The sequence below is a fragment of the Camelus ferus genome, chromosome 11, assembly GCF_009834535.1.
Source record: "Camelus ferus isolate YT-003-E chromosome 11, BCGSAC_Cfer_1.0, whole genome shotgun sequence".
NCBI lineage: Eukaryota > Metazoa > Chordata > Mammalia > Artiodactyla > Camelidae > Camelus > Camelus ferus.
The window spans coordinates 14,228,247-14,255,302 of record NC_045706.1 but is presented as its reverse complement, the minus strand read 5'-3'; the positions used below and the strand labels follow the sequence as shown (position 1 = coordinate 14,255,302).

Genomic DNA, 27,056 nt, shown 5'->3' with positions numbered 1-27,056 from the left:
AATCCTGCTTGCATGGATTGGAGTTGGACGTATCAGTGTGAGCTTATGATTAGACAGCTAGATAGTTGTAGACACTTGTAGATGCTTAAGAAAGGGTCTAGAAGTGAAGACGCCCCAGTAGTAAGCATATTCCCAGATATAATTTTTACTAATATTCCTATCAAAAAGAAGCAGGGCTCTTTGGAGAAATGGATGATTTTAGGACTGTGGCAGGGAAATATAAAGATGAGCCTGGAACATCCTGTTATAGTAAATGAAGAAGTGCTCAAGAAAATTACAGGTTAGGTCAAAAGAATACAGGAGTCAGCTTGAAAGAGGTTCCACTGGTAAAATCTGGGACAGTTTGAGCGTCAGAATAATTTAGGGCAGTAATAAATTAGAAACCATTGAAAAAAATAGGAATCCATGAGCTTACACAGACTGATAGACCCAAATAGGGGAGAAGGGAAGCCTCTTCCCTACACTGAATGCTGACTGGCATTGCTGGAGCTGAAAAATCATCATTTTGCAACAATCATAGTAAAAGTTGGATTAGAGGAAAAAACCAACAGTGGTTACTAAATCTATGGGGGTGGGAACCAATTTTTGATGAGATGTGCGTGATTTTTAAGTGTCTTTCCCACAGATTGTTTATAGGGTGCCAGGGTAAATAGTAATTATGTAGTGGAAAAAATCCACCACTGCCTTGTCTGGGTGATGAGAATTAACGTTGCAAACCATGGGAAACTGGACATTGTGTGCCTCTGGATATGGTACCTTCTGAGGGTAACATCACATACAGCAGAGTCCTGTAAACTTTTTCTGTAAAGATTTACATAGTAAATATTTTAGGCTTTGTCGATCATACAGTCCCTGATATACTCAGTTTTTCCACTGGAGTTTGAAAGCAAGCCATTGATAATATGTAAATGAATAAATATGCCTGTGTGCCAATACTTCTTTATTGATGAAAATGAGTAGCCAGCTAGATCTGGCACATAGATTGCCAACTTCTAGCTTACAGTATTTTGACTGGGCATGCATACCTGAATCTAATCATGAAGGAATATCATATAAACTTCAAATGAGGAACATTGTAATTTAAAAACGGGAGAGTTTTATTCTTTAAAAACATCAATGTCATAAGGAATAAAGACTGAAAAATTGTTTCAGATTAAAGAAGGCTAAAGAAACATGACAACTGAGTGTGGTCAGTGATTCCAGACTGGAGTCTACACTGGACGAAAAATGCTGTGAGAGACACTATTGGCTCAATTTACAAATTGAAATATATATGTGTATTAAAAAGTATAAATGTAAAACTTCTTGACTTGGATAATTCTAGTATTGTTATGTCAAAAGAAAGTCCTTGTTCTTAAAATATACACCAAAATATTTAGGGGTAATAGGAAAGATTATTCTGGGTGTGCGCGCGCATGCAAGTATGAAGGAGAGACAGAGAGAGAGAACTAATGATGGAACAAATGGGACGAAATGTTAACAATTAGTGAATCTGGGTAATGGGTATATGAGAATCCTTTGACTACTCTTGCAACTTGTTTGTATCTTTGAAATTATATCTAAATAAAGCACTAAAATAGATTAGAGGAAATAGATGTATGTTTTTTCATGTTGGTTATATAGGATATATATTTGAACTGAAGATAGTAAGAATTCCTGTGAATTTGCTCTGGCAATAAACCAAATGTCAGGTTATCCTTTTTGCTATACTTAGAATTATAGGATTTTTAGGGAAAATACAAATCTCCTCTATAAATCTCAGAGGAGAATTGCGTGCATGGTTTTACTAACTTGACCATAAAGCTCTTCTGGGTTAGTCCTGAGGGAAATTTGTTTCACTTTCGGTTAGCAATACCTCATAAACTTTCCAAGAATCTCAATGTGAGCCTCAATGTTAGTATAATGCTAATGTTTTGCTGTACTATTTTTCATGCCTTTAGGATTTGGGAGGTATAGTTGGGAAGCCATTATTAATGTAATTTTATGTTAGCTTTTTTCCTTTTGATTGAAAACCACTAGATATGATAGGTTTAGGAAGGTAATTTTTTTTTCTGTAAATGTAGTGATACTGTGTGACATTCTTTTCTCTTCAGTTCTTAACATCACGTTTTTCAGAATTGTGTGGTGAATTCCAAGTGTAAACTGGACATTGCTTTCCGACAAACTGGTTATCTGAAAATATAGATATACAGAACTGAATATTAGGTGGTGGGAATTAGGAATTTTTAATACACGAAATCTCCTTTTTAAAAATAATTCAGTCATAGGAATCATAAAACAAACTTTACTTGTCCTTAAATTAGGTTTTGTGTTTGCTGTGGAGTTTCATTTGTGAGGAACTTTTCAGCACTAATTAGGTTAAGTGAAACAGTTTCAATATCATAAGTAAAATATTTTCATAAATTGCTGGCTTTGTGTGAAAGAGGCCACTGTTAAGATGGTATGCGTTTTTTTATTTACTAAATGTTTCTCAAAATATCACAATAAAAAGACTTTAGTTTTGGTAAGTGAAATTATTAAACCATGTGCTTTTAAAGCTGTTTATAAGCCTTGTAAGTATTGTACAAATATTTGAAAATATGCATTGGTTATATTAAAAGATTTAGTAGATGTGCATTCAGGATTCAGAAATTTCTGGTGATTTTGTCTACTTAACATTCTTTCTTTGATGGAGATACCAGTCCCTTAAAAGGTAGCAGTTCTATTATTTTATATATTTAAAATTTTCCATTTAGTTTTCAAAACAAACATACAAATTTATGCTTTTTAAAAAATTTTTGATTTTTATTGAAGTGTAGTTGATTTACAATGTTAATTTCATATGTACAGCAAAGCAATTCAGTTATACATACACATACATGTATGTTTTTTCAGATTCTTTTTCATTACAGCTCATTACAGGAAGCTGTAGTTCCCTGTGCTATACAGTAGGCCCTTGTTGTTTGTCTGTTTTATATACAGTAATGTGTATCTATTAATCACAAATAGTGCTTTTTTACCCCATTTTACAGATGAGGCACAGATGTCTCACACAACAGGCCAAAGATCACACAGCTAGTAATGGCAAAATCAGGATTATATAAATATAAGATACCCATTATCTTAGTTGACCCTTTTTCACTTTATCACACCCTCTGGACAAGCTGTACTCTGTAATGACCTATTCAAGCTTAACAGAGCACAGTGTGTTACCTAATAAAAGACCTTGCTTTCCCTTGTTCTGGACATATTTTATTAATATTTTTATTGTAACCTAAATGTATATTTTATACTAATATTATGTTGACTTACAGTTATCCTAGAAACAATAAAACTTCTTACTTAGTTCATTGGTTTTTGTTTTTTATGTAACTGCTGGGAAGCAAGGTGCACTTAATCCCATATTTGTCAATTTAAAGTTGGAATCTCAGTGGAGGGTTTGACATAGATTGTTAAAATCGTTTCAGCTCATCATTGCTTTTGATTCATAATTCTGGCACCTAAAGACTTAATTCGCTCCTTTTATTAAGTCAGTCGTCAGTCAATAAGTACAACTTCTATGCCTTCATCCTAGGAATTGACAAAAATGTTGAAGAGCAGACTATTGGCAATAAAAAGTAGGGACGGAGAATGTATAAATTAAAAGAGATTCAATAGATGCATCAGACAACTGCAATGTGTGGGTCTCATTTAGATCCTGATTCCAGCAAACTTTCAGAAAAAAAGACGCTTATAAAGTAATTAGAAATCTGAACACTAACTGGGTATTTCCTGATATTGAAAATTATTGCTAACTTTTTTTTTTTGGAGAATCACGATGCAAACCTCTAGGGTTTTGGAGTAAAGCTAGACTCTCTTCTACAGATAATGTTTTGAGAAAGGGTTTCTGTTTTGCTAGACAGTATAGTTCTTTTTTCCATTGTCTGGAAGACTTTCAGTTGTTACTGCTTTTCCTAAAAATGTTTGGTGACAAGGTTTTAAAATTACAGGTTCAATTTATCTGATAGTTATAAGACTACTCAAGTTTTTCCTGTCTTTTCAGATTTGGTAATTTGGTTTAATTTTCAGAATTTGTCCATTTTATCTAAATCTTCCAATGTATTGACCTAAAATTTTTCATAATATGCTTTTAGTGAAATTTATAATATTTTATAAACATGGTCCCTTTTGTAGTCCTAATACTGGCTACCTGGGCCTTAAGTTTTGTCTTAATCAGATTCTTCACAAGATTGTAAATCTTAGTACTTTAAAAAAACCAGCTTTTGAGGTTATCGATTTTTAATATATTCACATATCTATTTTATTAATTCTGGTTTTTATTATGACCCCCTTTTAATATATTTTGATTTGTTATACTTTTTTCCTTTTTATATTGATGCTTAATTCATTATTTTTCAGGTTTTCCTCATTGAATTTTAAAAAAAGTATATATTTAAAGCTGTAAAATATACAATATAAACATGGCTATAGTTGTATCTTACATGATTTAGTATGTAGTATTTAAATTGTTATTTAGCTCAAAATGTGTTTAAAATTTCATAGTAATTTCTTCTTTGACTCATGGATTATTTAGAAGTGCAGTTTAAAATTTTCGAACATGGGGTTTTCTAGTTACTTATTTTTATTACTGATATCTAAGTTATTGTATTATGGTCACAGAACATATTCTGTAGGCTTTCCCCCTCAAAATTTCTATGAAATAGTTCAAAAACACATAAAAGTTGAAAGAATTGTTCAATGAATTCTCATAGACATACTGCTTACATTCTATAGTCAACCTTTTGCTTTTTCATATAATAATATATATATCCATCTCTCTATCCATCTGTCAATTACTTTTTTTGGTGGATTTTAAAGACTATTGCAAGCATCAGTACACTTGATCTCTAAACACAACAGTATACTCATTTTTTTGTATACTTTTTTTATTGAAGTATAGTCAGTTTACAATGTTGTGTCAGTTTCTGGGTGTACAACATAATGCTTCAGTCACACATGAACATACATATATTCGTTCTCATATTCTTTTCCACCATAAGTTACTATAAGATATTGAATATACTTCCAATATCTTGCTGTAAAGTATACAGAATCAACTTGTATACTCATGTTTTTAATGTAAACTTTATATACAGTGAAATGCATAAATCTTGTGTGCAATTCAATGAAACATATGTCTGTAACCCAAGATCATCTCAAGACATAGGACATTTACTGTTACCTGAGAAAGTTCTCCTGTGATCCTTCCCAGTTGATACCTGTTCTGCTTCCTGATTTTTTCATCATTAAATAGTTTTGCCTGTTCTAGAATTTCATGTAGATGGAATCACACATTATTTACCATTTTAAAAATAAGGCTTCTTTCACTTACCATGATGCTTTTGAGATTTATACATGTTGTATGTGTTAGTAATTTGTCCCTTTTTATTGTTGCCGGCTCTTCCAATGAATGAATCTATTGCAGGCTCTTTGTTCATTTTCCTGTTGATGAATACCTGGGATGTTTCCAGTTTTGGGCTGTTATGAGTAAAACTGCAGTGAACATTCTTGTACAAGTCAACTTGTAGACATGATTTTATTTTCTTAGGTCTAAATACCTAAAAATGCAGGGTGGGAAGGAAGATGTAAGAAAGCGCCTGATCTTTTTTACAAAATGGCATGATACATTTGTTTATTAAGCTTAGTTAATTACTTGTGTTTAAATCTTTTAGTTCTTTACTGATACTTTGACTGTTTGTTCTGTCAATTACTGGGAAGGGTATATTAAATTTTCAATGATGATGTTGATTTTGTAAATTTCTCCTTGTAATTCTTTCAACTTTTGCTTTATATATTTTGAAACTTTATTACTCTCCTGGAATAATGTGCTTTTAAAATTCATATGTAGTGATCTTTATCTTTAGTAATCTTTTTGCTGCTTTTGCCAAAGGGTATTGTATTCTGATGTATTGTGGTCAGCCCACAGAAGGAAACCCCCCCCTCCCCCCCGCTATTTGGTTTGGATGTTGAGACTGATGGTGCCAAGCAAATAGGAAAAACACACACCCAGGGAATATGAAAGGCTTATTATTCACAAAATGAGGCTTCCTGAGGCTAACAGGGCAGGCTCCCAAGCAGGTCTGGAAATGGCTTGAGAGAGCAGGAAAAGGAGATTGTCTTGGCTTTATAATTTTATGGGGGTAGGTAAAGTAAGGGAAGCATATCTGCAGCCTGGGTGGTACTTGGCTTAAATTTCCCCTTGGCACCATAGAGGAGAGCAATACAAATAGTTGATACTTTATTAGTAATTATTTGAAGTTACCTTTGTCAGTCTTTTTCACAAATCACTAAACAATTAACTAAATAAAAATCTCTTCTCCTGTATTGCGCACTTCTGGTGATCAGTCACTCAAATGAATAATGGTATTGTCTCGGAATAGTGTGTTAGCAGGGAAAGTGGTGAGGAATAGTGTGTGAGCAGGGAAAGTAGTTGGATGCTAGATTTATTTTGAAAATGGAGACAACCTCAAGGTCACAAAGGTTTTTCTCTTATGTTTTTTGCTAGATGTTTAGTTTTGGTTCTTATCCTCATATCTATCGCCTATTTAATGATGATTTATGGTGTGATGTAAGGACTGAGGTTTTTAAGAAATAAATATACAATTTTTCTAGCAACATTGGTTGAAAAGATTTTCCATTCCCCATTGAATTCATCTTGGTACATATGTTGAAAAGTCAATTGACCATATATGTATGGGTCAATCTTTGGACTTTATTCTGGCCCATTGATGTATGTTATGTTTAACACCATACTCTATTGATTGCTGTAGCTTTGTAAATGAGGCAGATCAGTCCTACTTTTTTTTTTTGTTTGTTTCTTTTAAAACCTTTTTGGACTATTCTAGGTCCTTCACATTGCCGTATAAAATTTAGAGTCAGCTTGTCAATTTATTAAGAAAAAGCATGTAGGGATTTTAATTGGGGTTGCATTACATCTATAGAGGGGGAAATAGATTCTAATAATATTGAGTCTTCTAATTCATGGACATCATGTATTTCAGTATTTTTTTAGTTGTCCTTAAATTTCTTCAGCAATGTGGTATAGTTTTCAGTGTACTAGTGTTGCACATACTTTGCTAAAGTTGTTCCTAACTATTTTATATTTTTTATGTTATTGTAAATTGGCATTCTGTGGGTATTTCCATAATATAGTGGTTATCATGTGTGCTTATAAATGGCATTTAAAAATTTCAATTTACAATTGTTGATTGCAATTATATAGAAAGACAATTGATTTTTAATATTGATCTGGTGTCCTACAACTTTGCTGAACACATTTATTGATCCTTGTAGATTTTTGGTAGATTCCTTCTTATTTTCTATGTAGATGATCATGTGTTACACTCATGCTAATAAATGTTCTTCTTCCTTTTCATTCTATATACATTTTATTATTTTCTTTCTATTATTGTACTGCTAGGATCTCTGGTACAATTAAGTAGAAGTAGTGAGAGCAGACATTCCTGCCTTTTTTCCTTATTGTAGGAGGGGAAGCTCCAGTCTTTTAATTGTTACATTAGCAGTTTGTTTTTTTAAATGCCTTTTATCAAGTAGAGGAAATTCACTTTTATTCCTAGTTTGCTGAATCTTTTTCATGAACAATGTTAAATTTTGGCAAATAATTTTTTGCATTTTTGAGAAGGTCATTTGTTCCTTTACTTTTTAATTTTTTGATTTCTTAACAGGGTGAATTTTCAGATGTTAAACCACTATTGCATTCTTGCATAAATCCCACTGGGCCATAATGTATTATCCTTTTCATTATATTGCTAGAAGTGATTTGCGAAAATACTGTTAAGGATTTTTATGCTAATACTCATAAGAGATACTGTACTATATTGGACTATAGTTTTCTGTTGAACTGGAGTTTTCTTGAACTGTCAGGCTGGTTTTGCAGTCTGGGTAATGGTAAAATGACTTGGGGAGTATTTCATCCTATTCTGTTTTCTTTAAGAGTTTGTGTAGAGTCAGTGTTATTTCTTTCTCAGATGCTTGGTAGAGTTCTCCAGTAAAACTGCCTGGCTCAGAAACTTTCTCTGTGGGAAGGATTTTGACTCTGGCATTTATTTTCTCGTAAATGTTAGCAATATTCAAATTATCGATCTCTTTTTGCGTGATATTTGGTAATGTGTGTTTTTAAGGAATTTGTCGATATCATTTACATATTAAACTTACTTGCATAAAGCTGTTAATTGTATTCCCTTATTATTCTTTTTGATGTTTGTAAAATCTGTAGTGACAGTTCCTCTTATACCTGATATGTGTTGTTTCCTCTTTTTCTTGTCAGTATGACTAAAGATTAATAGATTAATCAATTTTATTGATCTTTTCAAATAACTGGCTTACATTTCCTGTTTTCTGCCATATTGATTGATGCTTTGTTTGTTCTATTTCTTTTCTTGTTTTTACTGATTTCTTAAGAATAGATCATTGAATTGAGATTGAGACTCTTGTTTTCTTCTTCTTTAAAATAAAAGTATTTATCGTTATAAATTTCCTTCTAAGTCAGTAGTTCTCAAATTTGATGCATAGGAATCACTTGGAGGGTTGTTAAAATAGATTGCTGTGCCCTAATCCCTGGTTTTCTTATTCATCATGTCAGGATTCCTGCCAGGGAATTTGCATTTTTAAGAAGTTTCCAAGGTAATGCCAATTACTGCTTGACGGATCTGCTGCTGAGAATGCCTACTTTAAGTATTGCCTTAGCTGGACCTCACACGTTTTGAAATGTTGTGTTTTGAAGATTTTTTCCTTTGATGCCTGAGTTGTTTAGTAGTATTTTGTTGGATTCAAATATATGAAGTTTTTTCAGATAATATTTCTTGCCGTTATTTCTTGTTTAATTCTTTTACTGTCAGAGGCTCTATTTTTACAATTAAAATTTTTCTTGAGTCCTATTTTCTGACTCAGAATATGATCTCCCTTGGTGAATGTTGAGTGTGAGTTTGAATAGATGTGCATTCTACTGTAGTTGGTAGGGATGTTCAGTAGATGCCATTTGTATCACGGTTGATGGGGTTATTCAAGTCTTGGATATCCTTACTGATTCTCTTTAGTATTTTCCTTAGTTACTGAAAAACTAGTGTAGAAACCTCCAGTTATGACTGTGGATTTATGTGTTTCATTTTTTAGACCCCTTGGTGTTTGCTTCACTCATTTAGATGCTCTATTATTGGGTGTTCACACAGTTAGAATTGTTGGTTCCCTGTGATGAATTGTCCTCTTTCATTCCAGGTTTCCTTCTGTTGTCATTTCCTTCTTTGAGCATTTCCTTTCGAATAGATCTGCTGGCTGTGGGTCAGCTTAATTTTTTTCATGTCTGAGAATCTCTTCATTTCACGTTCATCCCTGAAGGGTGTTTTTGCTAGATACAGAGCCTGAGTTACAGTCATTTTTGTAGTTTTAGTTACTTTTCAGCACTTTGAGAAGTGTTGGGCTACTTCCTTCTCCCCTGCATGGTTGCTTAGGAGAAGACCACAGTCATGTGAACTGTAAATCCCCTGTGGGTCATTGTTTTTCTACAGCTGCTTCTGAGATGTTTTATGCATTTTTAGTTTCCAGCAATTTCATCGTGGTGTGGATTTCTTTGAATTTCTCCTGTTTGTGGTTCGTTCAGCTTCTTGAATCTGTAGGACTGTTAATTTATTAAGTACACCTTTTTGTTTTATTTTTGTAGAGGTGGTTCTAGGGTTTGCAGTATGCATAGTTAGCTTATCAGATTCTAACTGTAACTAATGTTCACATAGAGTGTCCGAAACTCACAATAGTATACCTCCATTTCCCTTTTTTTCTTTGTGCTAATATCATATCAGATCTTACGAAGACTATAATAAATTGTAATAATTTTTGTTTTGGACAGTTAATTATCATTTATTGGGAAGGAAAATGAGAGGTGGTACCTTTAGTATTTACCCACATATCAACCCTTTCCTATACTCTTCATTCATCTATCTAAATCCAGATTCCGTCTGGTTTCGCTTATCACTTTCATTCAGCTTAAAGAATGTTTTTCGTCATTTTTATAGGGCATGTCTGCAATAATATATTCTCTGCTTTTTTTTCCTTTTGTCTGAAAAAAAAGTTTTGTTTCACTTTCACTTTTGGCAAATATTTTGTGGGATATAGAACTCTACTTTGATAGTTATTTTTTGGTATAGAATTCTGAGTTGATGGGGTTTTTCCCTTTTCAGTAGTTTATTTATTTCCTTTTTTTTTCATTGAGTTATAGTCATTTTACAATGTTGTGTCAAATTCCAGTGTAGAGCACAATTTTTCAATTATACATGAACATATATATATTCATTGTCACATTTTTTTTCGCTGTGAGCTACCACAGGATCTTGTATATATTTCCCTGTGCTATATACAGTATAATCTTGTTTATCTATTCTACATTTTGAAATCATATTCTGTCCCTTCCCACCCCTTACCCCCTTGGCAACCACAAGTTTCTATTCTATGTCTATGAGTCTGTTTCTGTTTTATGTTTATGTTCTTTTTTTTTTTAAGATTCCACATATGAGCGATCTCATATATATTTTTCTTTCTCTTTCTGGCTTATTTCACTCAGAGTAACATTCTCCAGGGACATCCCTGTTGCTGCAAATGGCATTATATTGTTGTTTTTTATGGCTGAATAGTATTCCATTGTATAAATATACGACATCTTCTTTATCCAGTCATCTGTTGATGGACATTTAGGCTGTCTCCATGTCTTGGCTATTGTAAATAGTGCTGCTATAAACGTTGGGGTGCAAGTGTCTTTTTGAAGTAGGGTTCCTTCTGGATATATGCTCAGAAGTGGGATTCCTGGGTTATAGGGTAAGTCTATTCCTAGTCTTCTGAGGAATCTCCATACTGTTTTCCACAGTGGCTGCACCAAACTGCATTCCCACCAGCAGTGTAGGAAGGTTCCCTTTTTTCCACAGCCTCTCCAGCATTTGTCATTTGTGGATTTTTGAATGACGGCTATTCTGACTGGTGTGAGGTGATACCTCATTGTAGTTTTGATTTGCATTTCTCTGATAATTAGTGATACCTTTCCAGTAGTTTAAAAGTGTGACTCAGTATCTTCTACTTGCATGGTTTCTGTTGAGAAGTTAACTCAGTCTTTTTTTTGTTCTGCCTGTTCGTCTTTCATGCTGTTCCTTGGCATGTGTTTCTTAATTTTTTTCCCTCCTTGTGTTGCATTGATCCTCTTGGTTTTGTGGATTTATACATTTCATTAAATTTGAGAAACTACTTTTTCAAACATTATTTCTGTCTACCTTACCACCACCACACTTCTGGAACTCTTACCATACTAGATTACCCTACCTGATGTTGTCCTACAGGTCCCTGGCATTCTGTTCATTGTTTTTCAGGGGTTTTGTTTGTTGGTTTATTTGTCTGTGTGCTTCATTTTGGATAGTTTCAGTTTTAATGTCTTAAATTCATTTTTCTTTTCTCCTGTAGTGTCTAACTTGTGTTAATTCTATTCAATGTATTTTTCATTTCCAGGAGTTCTGTTTGAGTCCTTTTTCTTCCATTTTTCCCTGATCATGTTTATATTTTCTATAACATTATTGAACGTATTTAAGTATATTTACAATAGCTTTTTAAACATTCTCTTCTTTTAATTCTATCTTTTTTTGTTGTTTCTGTGTCTCTTTCTACTGATTGACTTTTCTTTTTGTTACGAGTTGTACTGTCTTTGCCCTCTCTGCTTGTTAATTTTTAAATGCGTTTTGAACATTGTATAGTTTTACCTTGTTGGGAGCTGGATTTTGTTGTGTTCCTTTAAAGAGGGTTGAACTTTGTACTAACGTGTGGTTAAGTTACCAGTGTAAGCATTTGAGGGAATTGTTTTGAGATTTGTCAGAGTGGATCCACAGCAACTTCTGGCTTATGGCTAATTTAATCCAGCATTACAGCCCTTTTCAGGACTCTACCTTATCCAGCACTCCTATAGTATGAGGTCTTTCTTCTAGGGCTGTTTGGAGCAGGAATCTGTTCCCAGCTCTGGGTGAGATCCAAGAGTTGTCAGCCTACTGGTTTTTTGGTGGTTCTTTCCATGGCCTCAGGTAGTTTTTTCTTATGAACATGCAGATCAGTACTCAGCTGAATACTTGGGGGTACATTTCTGCAGATCTCTGGAACTTTCTCTGTGCAGATACCTCATATCTGATATCATTGCCTACAAATTCTAGCTTGTAGGAGTTTCTTTTTCAAACTTTGATAATGTGTTTTCTCAACCCAGTAAGATCACCAGAATCTCTGTGCAATCCCCTTTCTTCAGCGGCCAGGAATTGCCCCCATCATGTGTTTTGGCAATCATAGGGCTCACCTTGTTTCCCTATTCTTCACAATCAGAGTCCTTTGCTGCTTGTTATCCAGTATCATTTTTCATATTTTTTCCCCTGGTTTTTAAGTTGTTGGCAAGTTATTAAATACTCTCTAAATTACTCCATTATAGCTTAGTAAAGAACTCTTGATATATATGAGTCATTTTTGCTTTTGACTTTTGCAGAATTATCCTAAGTTATTTCATGTATTCATGTACTTATTTTCATCACTATTTTTTCTCTTTAACGAATCAGTGATTCACTTTTTATAAATGGGGAATATGATAGATCACGTTACAAAATTAAAAACAAAATTCATGCATATGCAAATAATAACATATGAATTATAAGAAAATACTTTTTCTGAGGTGGCCAATATTTTGTTACCTTAAATGTTTACTGAGACAAACTGAATTCTTGACATTGATAAAATCCAGTGATCTTATTCAGATTTCCCCAGCTTCATTTGTACTCATTTCTGTGTGCATGTTTGTATGTATTTAGTTCTGGACAATTTTACTGTATGTTGTTTCATGTGTCTACCACCACAGTCAAGATTTGCAATAGTTCTGTCACCACAAGGACCATTCACATGACTCTTCTAAACCACACCCATGTCCCTTGTACCTTTATTCCTTTCCTCACCCCTATTGCTTGACAATCACTGATCTGTTCTCCATATAATTTTGTCATTTTAAGAATTTCATAAACGAATCATTTATGTTTAGGGTAATTTTGATATGTTAGTGCCCCTAAGTCAGCTATTTTATTATTTGTTTTATCTGTATCCTGATTCTTATGTTCTGTTTCTCTTCATGTGCCTCTTGTGGGTAGCTTGAACAATTTTTTGAATTCCATCTTGATTTATTTATAGTATTTTTGAATGTATTTCTTTGCATAGTTTTCTTAGAGTTTACTCTGGGTATTAAACTATACATATATGAATTGTCCGTCTGCTGGTATCAGCATTTTAGCACATCAAGTAAAATGTGGAAACCTTGCTTTCATTTACATCCCCATCCCTTCCTCACTTTTAAATATCATTGTCTTCAGTATCAGATGATGTTATAGTTCTTGTTTCCTTCATCAAATATGATTTATAAACCTCATAGAGGAGAATGATAGTTTATTGTATGTACTCAAATTTCTGCTTTATTTTTTCTTCTTCCTTGATGTTTCAGCCTTCTTTTATCATTTCGTTTCTGTTTGAAGCATTTCCTTTAACCATTCTTTGAGGAGAGAGCTACAAATTTCAAAGTCTTTTAGTTTGTTTTTTTCATCTAAGAGTCTTTCCCCTCCCTTAATTCCTCAGGGGTGGCTTTGCCGGAAGTAGAATTCATGCCTGACAGTTATTTTTTTTCAGCACTTGAAAAATGTTGTGCAACTTCCTTCAGGTCTCCATAGTTTCATATGATAAGTCCACTGTTATTCAAATTGATGTTCCCTTACAGGTAATGTGTTACTTCTCTCTGGCTACTTTCAAATATTTTTTTTGTCTTTAGTTTTTTGAAATTTACTTATCATGTGTCTTGGCGTGGGTTTCTTTGATTCATTCTATTTGGACTTCTCTCAGCTTCTTGAATCTGTATGTTTATGTCTTGTACACAATTTGGATGTTTTCAGCCACCTTTAAAAAAAATACACTTTCAGCTCCATTCTGTTTTTTTCCTTTTCTTCTGGGATTCCAGTGATACAGATATTGGACCTATTGTTACTGTCCCCCAAATTTCTGAGATTGTTGACTTTTTTTAGCCTATTTTCTTTGGTGTTCAGATTGGGTAAATTTTATCTATATGTCCTCAAATTTACTGATTCCATCCTCTGTCATCTCCACTCTACTAATGAGCATGTCCAATTAGCTTGTATTTATTATTGTATTTTGTTTATTTATCCATCTTTTTTTGTCTTTTTTCCCCTGAAATTTGCTGTTTCAAGAGAACTTGTAATTGCTTATTGGAATATTTTTATAATGGCTACTTTAAAATTCTTGTTAGATAATTTCAGCATCTCAGAGTTAGTGTCACTTGATTATCTTTCCTCTCTAAAGTTGTAATTTCACTGATTCCCAACATGACAAGTGATATTTTGGTTGTATCCTGGACATTCTGGCTTTTATATGAGACGTCTTTGGATCCTATTTCACTCTTCTATTTTAGCAGGCAGTTACTCTAAGTTTAGTATTCAGGTCTTATGGTGGGATCCCCCTTTCCAGTCTCAGGCCTGCTGGGAAAGTGGACATCTTCCTCTGTCTGCTTATTATAGGCAGGGTTTCGTGGATCTCTCTTGCTAGTGCTCCTAGGGTCATCTAGGGTTATCCATAGGACTCCTTTTCAGTTTTGGGGGAGGAATAAGCCTACTTGAGTTGCTTTTCATTGCTAGGTTGTGGGTTGAGAAATGCTGGGCCTGAGTAGTCTTCTTTTAGGAGAGGTAGTGAGATACCCTTCCTCTAGTCCTGGAATCCCCAACCAGTCAGTCTTCCCTTTACACTTTTCATATGTCTCCTATGGTTGTCTTTTGGGATTATTTATGGAGTTTGTTGTTGTACTTAGTGGGAGGGAGAGGGAGAAATTAGTCTACACTAACTTTTGAACTTTTAATGTGTTAAATTTTTTTAACCCTGAATTTCCTTAGTTGTAAATAAAGGATAGCAATAATAAAACTTTCAAATGTAATGATGAGGTGCTCCCTGAGACATGGTATATGCTCTATTAGATAATAAAGCTTACAAGGTTGCTTATTGCATCATTGTTTTTAAAAACAAATTGAAACCCAAGTGAGTCACAATGTAGTTATTTAAATGTTATATATCATCAATACAATGGAATCTAGTTGTTATAATAAATGGGGCAGGAAAAAATGCCCCAGATGTTTTGTTAAGTGAAAAAGTAGTTGTAAGATAGCACAATTTTTTGGTACAAATATTTACAGATATGTATGTACATGTAGGTCATATACATTTGTTTTGTATATTATAATAAATTATTCGGAACTATAGTTTGAAAATATTCTGAAATAAGAATTTTTGGATAATACCTCTCTAGATAGTGGGCTGGGGGAGAAGGTAACATTCACTTTTGCATTATACACCTCTGTTGCTACAATATTTTTTGGTAAGAAGTATGTTTATCTGTCCCTAAGAAGAAAATGAATAAAAATATGAAAAAGCCTCAGTTTGGCTGTAGGTATATGTTTAAAAAGTGGTTAAGAATATTAAAGAAATTGCTTCTGATAAATTACCATTAATTTTGTTCTTTGGGACTTACCTCCCAAATGTAATGCACATTGGTTAAAAGAGTACTATGAAATGTATTAGTTTTATTTTTAAAACTCCTTGAAGTTCATGATTTATCTTCTTTTTCTTACAGCATCAAACACTTGGCTTGTTCCAGAAACCAAAGGAGCTATTGTTCAAGGTGGATATGGCCACACCAGTGTGTATGATGAAATAACGAAGTCCATTTATGTTCATGGAGGCTATAAAGCATTACCAGGCAACAAATATGGATTGGTAGATGACCTTTATAAGTATGAAGTTAACACTAAGACTTGGTGAGTAGGTTGGGTAGAACTATGATGGGAAAGTTTGGCACTGTTATGTTTTATATTTGTATAATAGTAGTAGTTATTAATATTTTCAGGGAGATATTCCTGGCTTTCCCTCATCTTTATTTCAACTAATGATATTCTATTTTGTAGGAAAGGCTCAAAAAAATACATTTACTATGCAGCCATCATTACTGTAAATGAGTGACTTTAAAATGGTTTCTAATCCCATAGATGCACTTATTCTGTAGACATTACTCATACTTATAAGTGCTGGTATCTTACTCAGTTCAAATGAGCAATTTTTCTTACCAATATAACATTGAGCTTTGATATTACCAGTCCTTAGCTTTGTTCTTCTTTGCACTCTTATTGTCATTTGTAAATTTTAAAAGCATTTCTTCACTTTCATCATCTAATTTCCTGTGAAATACAAAGCTGAGATATTTAGGTAAATTTTCCTTTATTGTGGTTATAAACAGTGCTACCTTTTACATCTTGTACTGGTCTTTCCATGCATATATGCAAGAGTTTCTCTAGGGTACATACTTAAAAGTGAAATTGTTGCGTCTGAACATATTCACATTCTCAACTTTACTACATGTTGCCTAGTTGTTTTTCAAGCCGTTGTGATGATGTATACGTCCACCAGCAGGGTATGAGTGTCCTTATTTCTTCATATTCCCACCAAAACTTAGTAGTTGTGAGGATATTTTCCTTTTGCCAATGCAATGGATGCTAATGGTATCTTACTGATATTTTAATGTGCATACCTCAGTTACTATAGTGAATAAGCATATTTTTATGTGTTCATTTGCTGCTTATGATTTCTATTTAGTGAATTGCATATTCATAACCGTAATTTTTCTTTATGTTTGAATTATTGTTTTTCACTTATTAATCTTTCAAGGTGTATAAGTTTTAAAGTAGAATTTTTGTTGTACTCATTTTTTTGGTAAGACTTGGGAAGGGGCTACTTCTTTTTTCTTTAAACACTAAACATTCTTTTAAACTTATATGAAATTACCTTATGTGTTTAAATGAAGTACAGTTTTTCACCAAGTCATAATTTGTTCTACTCCCTTTACTTTCAAACATATATTCTAATTTTTACTTTATTTGAAAACAGAAAGATGGAATTTAAAAAAACGAAGACTTTTCCTTTGGGTAATTTTGCTAATTTTTATTTTTATCTTTTGTCTAATAAAATGCAGTATTATGGTTTAGTAGATAGGCTACATTGTTGAGATATTAGTAAATGTGTGTTTGGAGAAATTCTTTTTCAGTGGTGAAATGGATTATTCTGGACTATTATTTCCACTGAGAAAAATTAGGAATTAATACTTTTTAAGGTATCAGAGAGCTATAAAGACAGTGAAAATCTGTGGGTCAGGATTTAGGAGGTATAGAATGACGAGGGAGGTAAGATTGGCTTTTTGTGCAACTTTTGTCCTTGAGACAATGATAAATACTGAAAACTGTCTGAGAAACTGAGCAGAGTTTCTGTCAATCAATATGGTAAACGAAAATTGGATTTCTAAGTGTGTCAAGGAAGAGGGGTTTTGGTATACACTTAATGATTTAGTCTGGTTCCTGAAGTTCTAAATGTATGAGTGAGGATAAGTCTATCTTTGGATTATGGTGATCTGCCCATAGCTTAACTAGTGGCAGAGCAAAAGTAAATCCTTTCCTGAGGAAGATACTATCATACAGAACCTTAAGTTATTTCATATGCAATATATGGTACAAAACAAACAAACAAACTTAGAGAAAAGAAAAAGATATGAAAAATAAAAAACAGCCATTACAATATACCTGTAGGATAATGGTGTTTTCAGACAGAAACTTTAAAATAATTAGGATTTTATGATCAAAGAATTAAAATATAAGGTAGAAAATATCAATGGACAACTGGAAAATTTTACTAAAGAATCAAATGGAATTTATAGAAATGGAAAATACATTAAATGAATTAAAAATTCTTTGGATATGTTTAGAGCAGGTTGATATAGCCAAGGGGGGAATTAATGAAATGGAAGATAGGTCAAAAGAAAATAACCATATTGAAGTAAAGGAAGAAAAATAGTGAAAAATAAAAGAGAGAAAGAAATATAAGGGACATGTGGAAATGTTCTAAGATGTATGTAATTGGAGTCTGGTGAAAAGGAGTGAGAAAATAACGTAGAGCACTATTTGAAGTTTTAAATGCCTGAACATTTTCAAAAGTGACAAAAGACATCAAGCCACAAATTGAAGTTAAATTCCATGAGCACCAAGGGGGTAAGTACAAAGAAACTTACACTTAGAAATATCATTGTAAAACTTATGAAAACTCACATAGGATGAGAAAAGCAGTCAGAGAGGAAAAAAGGCATATTCTTTTGAAAGGTGTAACACTAAGACTGACAGCTAATTTTTTAACTGGAAAAATGGAATTTGGAAGACATGGCATCCTCAAATGGCTGAGAGAAAATAATCATCAGTCTAAAATTCTTCACCCAGTGAAAAACCCTTGAGAATGAAAGCAAAACATGGACTTTTCAGAAAAACAAGAATTGAATTTGACAACAGCAGACCTGCCATAAAGGAAATACTAAATAAATAAAGGAAATTCTATTGAAGTGGGAGAAAAATGATGCTAGATATTGTAAGGAATAGAGAAGTGAAAAGGGTAAATCTAAGTGATTATTTATTGTATAATACTATCATAGTAATAGAGACTTAAACATATACAAAATTTAAATGCATGATAATGGCACATAAATCAGGAAGAAGAGTAAATGGTGTTCAACAGTACTAACGTCCTTGTATTACATGGGAATTGATAACTTATTTATAGTAGATATTAATATTTAAGGGTCTATACTGTAATCATTAGGTGACAATAAGAATAAAAGTAAAACACTGTATATCTAACAAGTGAATAGAGGGGAAAATGAGAATACTGCTTAATGCATTTGGAAGAAGACAAGAAAGGAATGGAAAGGGAACAAGTAAGGTTGGGGCAAATGTAAAGGAAGTAGTAAGATGGTATATTTAATTCCAAATATACCAACAGTTACACTGCATGTGAGGAAATAAATATTTCACTTACACTAAGTGTAAGAGCTTAATATTTCAGTCAAAAGCTAAAGGCTTTTGGACTGGGTATAAAAATAAAACCTTGCCATGTGCTGCTTAGAAAATATATCAAAAGTCTAAAAATATTTAGAACAGCTGAAGGTAAAAGGGTAGAAAAAGATATATATTATGTAATCACCAGACAAAAGAATGTTGGCATAGCTATGTTAATAGCAGACAGATAAGAATTTATGTCAGGCATCTACCTGGAAGATATAACAATTCTGAATGTAAATGTACCTTTTAGCACTAGGTCAAGCAAAGCAAAAATATGACAGAATAAAAGAGGACAAATCATAGTGTGATATTTTTAACCCAGTTAATTTGGTGACTGATAGTAGAAGAAGACCAAACACCAGTAAAGATATAAAATATTTGAACAGCACAATTAATAATTTTATGTACTATGGCATTTGAGAACATTTTATCTTATGACTGCAGAATTTATGTTGTTTTCAAGTACATATGGGATATTTTCTAAACTTTACCATATACTGGGTTTTAATGCAAATCCCAACAAATTTTAAAAGATTGAAATCATACAGAGCAAGGAGTGAGAAAATAATATAGAGCACTATGACTACAGTGAAATGAACACAAAAGAGCTAGAAAAACCCTAGGATGTCTGGAATTAATAAACTCCTTAAAATAAATTCATGAAAGAAATTATACTGAAAATTAGAAAATATTTTGTATTGAATAACACATCAAGATGATTATGATGCTGCCAAGAGGGAGACTTACGACTTTAAATGAATTTATTAAAAAGATTTTAAAAAGCCTGAAAATCAGTGGTCTCAGCATATCCTCAAGAAGTTATAAAAAGAACATCAGATTAATCTTAAGGAAAGGATAAAGTAGATAAAGAGAGGAAAAAGTAAGAGAATATGAGATAGAATACAAATTAGTGAAACATAAAATAAACATATGAGAGAGATGGTCCATATAGCATCAAAAATCAACAGAGTTGGTTGTTTGTGAAGAATAAGGTAAATCTCCCCCCAGAGTTGAAACAAAGATTTTATTGGCCCTCTGAATCCATGTTCTGCATCTGTGGATTCATCCAACCACAGATTGAAAATATGTTTTTAAAAAGTCCAAAAGTTCTAAAAAGCAAACAAAACTTGAATTTGTCACCTTCCAGCAACTATTTATGTAGCATTTACATTGTGTTGGTTATTATAAGTAATCTAGAAATGATTTCAAATATACAGGAGGATGTGTGTAGGTTATATGCAGATACTGTGCCATTTTATGTAAGGGACTTGAGCATCTGTGAATTTTGGTATCTGTGAGGGTCCTGGAACCAGTCCCCCTTAGATACTGAGGGATGGCTGTATACTCAAATAACCCACATCCAGAATGTAAAAGGACATTACTACAGGTCTATGGACATGAAAAAATGATAAAAGCATATGATAAGCAACTGTATGACAGTAAATTTTAAAAAATCAAATGAACCATGTCAAAGTTCTAGAAAAATGAAAATGACTGGAATTGACACATGAAGAGATAGAAAATTGGAATACTTTTATAACAAAGAAATAGAATCTATAATTGAAACCCTCTTCCCTTGAAAAACAACACAAACAAAACAAGACAAAATAAAACCCAAAACTCTGCAGGCCCAGATCACTTTACTAGTGAGTTTACTCATACATTTAAGAAGTACATCTTTAAGAAATAACACCAATCCTTCACAAACTTTCAGAGAACAGAAATAATTATTTTGCTATTTATGGGGCTAACATAACCTTGATACAAAAATATGAAAAATATATTACAGGTAAGGAAGTTATACTGTTATCTTTTTCATGAAAATAGATACAAAAAATCAGGTGAATCCAGCAGTTTATGAAAAGGACAATACATCATTTGGGTTGACTCTCAGAATATAAGATTAATTAAAAATTCATAAAATCAGGGAAATGAATACATTAAGTGTATAAAGAAGTAAAGCCACATAACCTCAAACGATGCAGCAAAAAATTTAGATAAAATTTAACTTAGGATTAAAACTCTAGTACAGTAGTAATAGAAGCAAACTATTCATGTGGTAAAAGGTACAAATAAACAGAGAAGCTTTATAGCAAACATTACAGGGTAATGTTGAAAAATTTCCCTTTAAGATTAGGACTGAGTAAGCATGGCTACTATCACTGTTTCAATTCACCATTGTATTGGAATTTCTAGCCAGTGCAACACAATTAAAGTAAAAGAGAGTAACAAAATGTAAAAGATATATGTGTAATAAATAGGTTGCTAGACATAAGGTTAATATTAAGAAAACAGTCAAGTATGATTCTCTGTACCAGGAACAATTAGAAAATAATTTAAAAGCAATACAATTTAGGTTATCTGAGCATCAACAACCTAAGAAGTAAATATAACGACATATGTGCAGGATCTTCACATAGAAAACTCAAAAACATTGTTTTGAGAAATTGAAGACTTAAATAAATGGGAGATACATTATGGTAATTGATTGAAATATTCAATATTGTAGAAATTTTTTTTGTGCCCATATTGATCTTTAGATTTAATGTAATGCCAGAGCAAAATTGCAGGAACTATTTTTCTCTTAGAAATTGATATGCTTATTCTACAGTTTGTATGAAATTGCAAAGGGCCAATCATAGCTAAAACAGTTTTAGAAGAACAAAGTTGGAAGACTTTTCTAGGTCTTCAGATCTCATGACTGAAGCTATAGTAATCAAGCCCTGTTGGAAAGACAGGTAAATAGACCAGTGCAGCAAATAGGAATTCCCCATTCAAACCTACAACATTTATCAGCGCCTTAGCTTATAACAAAGTTGGGACTACAGAGTCGATTTTTTCAATAAATTACCCTGGGTCAATTGAATGATACAATTGAAAGAAATGAATTTGGGAACGTGCTTCACATCATACACAAAAATCAGTTTCAGATCAATTGTAGATGTAAATATTGAATATAAAATATTGTAGAAGATAACCGGTAAATATCTATTTTTATTGCCAAAGAAAGACTTTTAAAATAGTATTTAAACAGTACTCTTAATAAAGTAAAAAAAACAACAACCAGATATATGTGTAAAAATATCACTAAGAAGATGAAAAGCCAAGCTTCAGTGAAGGAGATGTTTGCAACACATAAAGTCAACCAAAGTGTCTATTCCTGGATATACAGAGCTACAGATCAACAGGAAAATATTAGATGGCTCAACAGAAAATGGGCAAATGACTTGAACAGGTACTTCACCAAAAAAGATATACAGATGGCCAAAATACCTATTAAAATATGTGCAACCTTATTATCCACAAGGGTAATTTAAATTAAGATAACATTGAGGTCCCACTACATATCCACTGAAACTGCTAAAATTTACAAGACTGCTAATACCAAGTGTGTATAAACCAATAGAAGCACTCTGAAAAACCTTTTGACAGTTTCTGCTAAATTTGGATACTTTCTCACATACACATATCTAGTTTATGTTGTCCTGTGATAGTTATTCTAGTTATACATTCAGCAAATGCAAATATGTGTGCACTAAAGTCATGTGTAGAAGAATATTCACAACAGCATTATTTCGAATAGTCTATAATTGGAAACAAATGAAATATCCATTATCTTTTCAAGTGGATAAATTATTTGTATATTCACATAATGGAATGCTATGCAATAATAAAAATGAAAGAATTATCTCTGCATGCATCTGTGCAGTTGTACCTCACAAAAATAATGTTGACAAAAGAAGCCAGACAGAAAAGAATAGATAGTATATGATTCCATTTGTATGCACTTTAGCACCAGGAAATACAAGTCTGTGGTCTTAGGAGTTATGGCAGGGACTGCCTTGAGGCTAGGAAGAACTGAGTAGGGGTTAGGATGGGCAACGGGGAAGCGCCTGGACTGGCTACATGTATGTGTTCACTTTGTGATAATTCATTGAACTATATACCCTTAAGATATGTGTACTTTTTGGTATATGTCTAGGCTATATTTCATAAAAATTTATTTAAAAATAGAAATCTGTTTTATTTGACTTCTAAGGTTTAGTATTTTATGCTAATAGTTTTTGATAACTTGAAATACTAAAAGAGGGTCAAGTTTTAATGTATGATTACCCAAATTAGATTTTTTTTTGGAAAAGAATTGAGACATAAAAATTTAGATACACCCAAAGCCATTGCTGCTACCCCACATATTCAGGCCTAGTTGAGTCTGGTTTCTTTATGTTTAAAGAATAAGAGAGAAAAAGACATCTTAGACATATAGGAATTTCCATTTCTCAAAATGGTTCATTTTATATTGTTAGAATGTTTTATTAATTGGTGTTATCCTTTGCTAAGAGACTTTAAATTTACTGTAATGATTTTGGGTACCAGGGCCATGGTGGTCTTGATTTCTTAGCCTTGTTAACTGAGGTATCTCAGAACGTTCTTTGCACATGTATGTTCGTACAGCTTGTAGGAGGAGCCCACATCTTCAGTTTTCTTCTGAGTCAAGGTTTTTCTGTGATAGTAGAGACCTCAGATTTTCTTGTTTTATCGTTGAAGTCGTTTTCTTTATTGTTGTGTTCCTATAACCTGTGGGAAAGCGCAATACTTTTTAACACATAAGGAGCATGTTAAATATTATCATTTATAACTTATTGCTATAATTATAAATTTGATAATTTTTCCCATTATTTTCAAGTTAAAAGTATTTTAACTGTTCTTCTAGAAATATTAAAAAGGAAAAGTAGTGACTCTCATGACGATGTTCCTGTGGTAATATATTAATTCTGTACTTAAAAAAACTTTGAAATCACATACACTTGAACTATGTTTTCATAATGATGCTAATCTGGTTACACGAAATGATTTCTTCTATCTTCTTCAATTTGTTATAATGAGAGTTATTTTCGCATTGACGTATTCAAAGCTCTTTTATTAAACTATCAAGTTTTTGTGATTTCTCTAAAAATGTAGCTGTTAGAGGTTTTGGAAAGTGATACAAGACAATTTTTTAAATATGTTATTAGTTAGCTACATTCTACTAAATGCTGATAGACACGCTATTCATGTGTTTATCCTTGACAATTTCTCTGCATAATGAATGTCTGAAATCTTTTCAACAAAAATTGTGGAATCTGTATCAAGCACTGTGTTGGGAATAATCCTAAGTTCTCAGTAAAGGAGACAGATAATTTAAAATTTTATGGTACATGCCACCTGAGACTAACACAATATTGTAAATAAACTATACTTCAAAAAAAAAAAACTATTTTAAGATACATTTGTATATCAGAAATAATAGAAATAAATACATATAAAGAAGTAATACAGCAGGAAGAGTTATTAAAAAGAACAAAATATTTATATAAGCAAAAAAGATTGTCATTATAAACACGATATATTATAAGATTTGGAATTTTGGAATGTCTGGTTACAATCACACATTGTTCATTTAAAGAAACACTTATTTCTATAGCTTTATCTCTTAAAGTAATTTTGAGATGTATAGTACTTATTTTTTTGTAGTGCTCTTTTTTAAACTGGATAATATTGCATATGGACAAAGACCATATGAAAGCATAAATATATAGTTTCAGTAAATGATGAAATAAACACTCTACCTGAGCCAAGAAAGAGGACATTATAGTACCTCCACAAGCCCTGAAGTTTGCCTCCATGATGGCACTCCCTTCATTTTCTCCCAAAGAGTATTATTCTTAATATTGTGTTATTTCCTTGCTTTTCATTATAGTTTTTTAATCTTCCTATATGTGTTTGCAAGCAAACAATTCATTTGCCTATTTTTGAATTTTGCATGTATTGGTTAACATTGCATACTTTCCATAGAAACCTTTTTTTTTAAACTTTTTGTTTTGGAGTTGTATTTTAATGGGGAGGGGTGGAAAATTAAAAAATGGAAACAAGTAAAATGCATTATAAATGGTAATAAGTGCAATGGATGAAAAAGAAAGCATGGAAAGAGGATAGGGAGATTTAGGTTGTTACACTGAAACAGAGTGATCAGAGAAGACATCACTGAGAACATATTTGAGTAAAGACCTAAAAGAGGTTAGAGAATGAGGCATGCCAATATCTGAGGGACAAGTGTTCTAGGCAGAGGGGAAGCTAGTGCATAAGTCTTGAGATAGGAACGTTGCTTATCATCTGAAATAGTAAAGGGGCGAGTATAGCTGGAGTACAGTGTCTCAGACTGGTTGGGTGAAGTTTTATAAAATGATTTTAGAGTGGCATTTGGGCACCCTATGGGATAGAGTCAGAGATTTTAAGGGTTTTGACTTTGATATGGGAAGCTAGTGGAGGATTTGGAAAGAGCTGTGAGATGCTGACTTAGGTTTTTACAGGATCTCTTTGGTTGCTGTGTTGTGATTATGGTACAAGAGCAGGAGCAATAGCCATTTAGGAGGCTATTATAATCATCTAAGAAACAGAAGATAGTACCCGGGACCAAGGAGGCAATGTGTAGGTGATGAGAATTGGTTGGATTCTGAATATATTTTAAAGGTAGAGCCAACAGAGATTGGGTAAAGGATTGGAAATAGGTTGGGACAGAGAAATGAGTGAAAGATGAATCAGGCTTTTGGCCTGAAAACCTGAAAGTATGGAGTTGGCACTAATTGAGATGATGAATTTTGTGGAGGGTTTTTGGTGTGGAGAAAGATTAGAATCTCAGTTTTAGATATATTTCATTGGATACATATAACATATCTTGGCAGATGTGTGAAATAGGTGGCTGGATACTGGAGTCTGGGGATCTGGACCCTCTGATTTTCTGGTCAGAGAGATAAGGACGAACAACCTGAAAAAGAACCAGAATAAGCAGTTAATGAATTAGTAGGAAAGTGTGGTTTCTTTGAAGTCAAGAGGACTCTGTCAAAGGACAGAGAAAGTTTGCTGGAAGCTGCTAATAGGTGACATAATGTGAGAATTGAGAAATTATCATGGAATCTGGCAAACTGGAGCTTTTGGCTGACGTTAATAGCTGAAGTTCCAGTGGAGTGATAGAGTGAAATTTTAATTGGAAAAAGTTTTAGTCAGGATGGAGAAGAGGAATTGGAGAAAGTGTAAAGGAGAGAAATAGGTTAATAATGGGTAAGAGAGGTGGGAACAAGAGAGTTTTTAAAATTGAAGTGTAATTGATTTTGAATATTATATTAGTTTCGGGTATATAGCATAGTTATTCAGTATTTTTATAGATTATACTCCCTTAAAGATTATTACAAGAAAATGGCTGTAATTTCCTGTACTATACAGTATATCCTTGTTGCTTCTCTATTTTATGATCATCAGTATTTCTCAACCCTGTACCAAAATTTGCACCTCTCTACTTCCCCCTCCTCTTTGGTAACTACTAGTTTGTTTTCTGTGTCTGTGAATCTGTTTCTGTTTTGCATATATACTCATTTCTGTTATTTTTTTAGATTCCACGTATAAGGATAGCATACAATATTCATCTTCGAGTTATTTCAGTAAGTATAATGTTCTCTAGGTCCATCCATGTTGTTGCAAATAGCAGACTTTCATTCTTTTTCATGGCTGAGTAACATCTGTTGTATGTAAAAACCACATCTTCTTTATCCACTTGTCTGTTGATGGGCATTTGGATTGCTTCTATATCTTGGCTCTTGTAAATTGTGCTGCTATACACATTGGGGTGCATGTATCTTTTCAAATAAATGTTTCTGTTTCCTTTGCATATATACCCAGGAGTAGAATTGCTGGATCATATGGTAGTTCCAGTTTTAGTTTTTTGAGGAACCTCCATACTAATTTCCATTGTGGCTGCACCAATTTACACTCCCACCAACAGAGTACAAGTGTTCCCTTTTCTCTGTATCCTCTCCAACGTTTGTTATTTGTAGACTTTTTGATGATAGCCATTTTGACAGGTGTGAAATGATACCTTGCTGTTTTGATTTGCATTTCTCTAATAATTAGTGATGTTGAGCATCTTTTCCTGTGCTTATTAGCCATCTGTATGTCTTCTTTGGAAAAAATGTCTATGGAGGTCTTCTGCCCATTTGTTTTTTGATTGGACTTCTTTTTTTTTTT

At 32.9% G+C, this 27,056-nt stretch overlaps 1 protein-coding gene across 4 annotated transcripts in view; it reads left to right on the top strand.

The window, feature by feature from the left end:
* ATRNL1 (attractin like 1) overlaps positions 1-27,056 on the top strand; it is a 593,456-nt gene that overhangs the window by 68,667 nt on the left and 497,733 nt on the right. For all 4 annotated transcript variants that reach the window (XM_032490833.1, XM_032490832.1, XM_032490834.1 and 1 more), the window contains exon 9: positions 15,707-15,890. In XM_032490833.1, the coding sequence (XP_032346724.1) occupies positions 15,707-15,890 (184 nt within the window). The remainder of the gene's footprint in view (positions 1-15,706; positions 15,891-27,056) is intronic.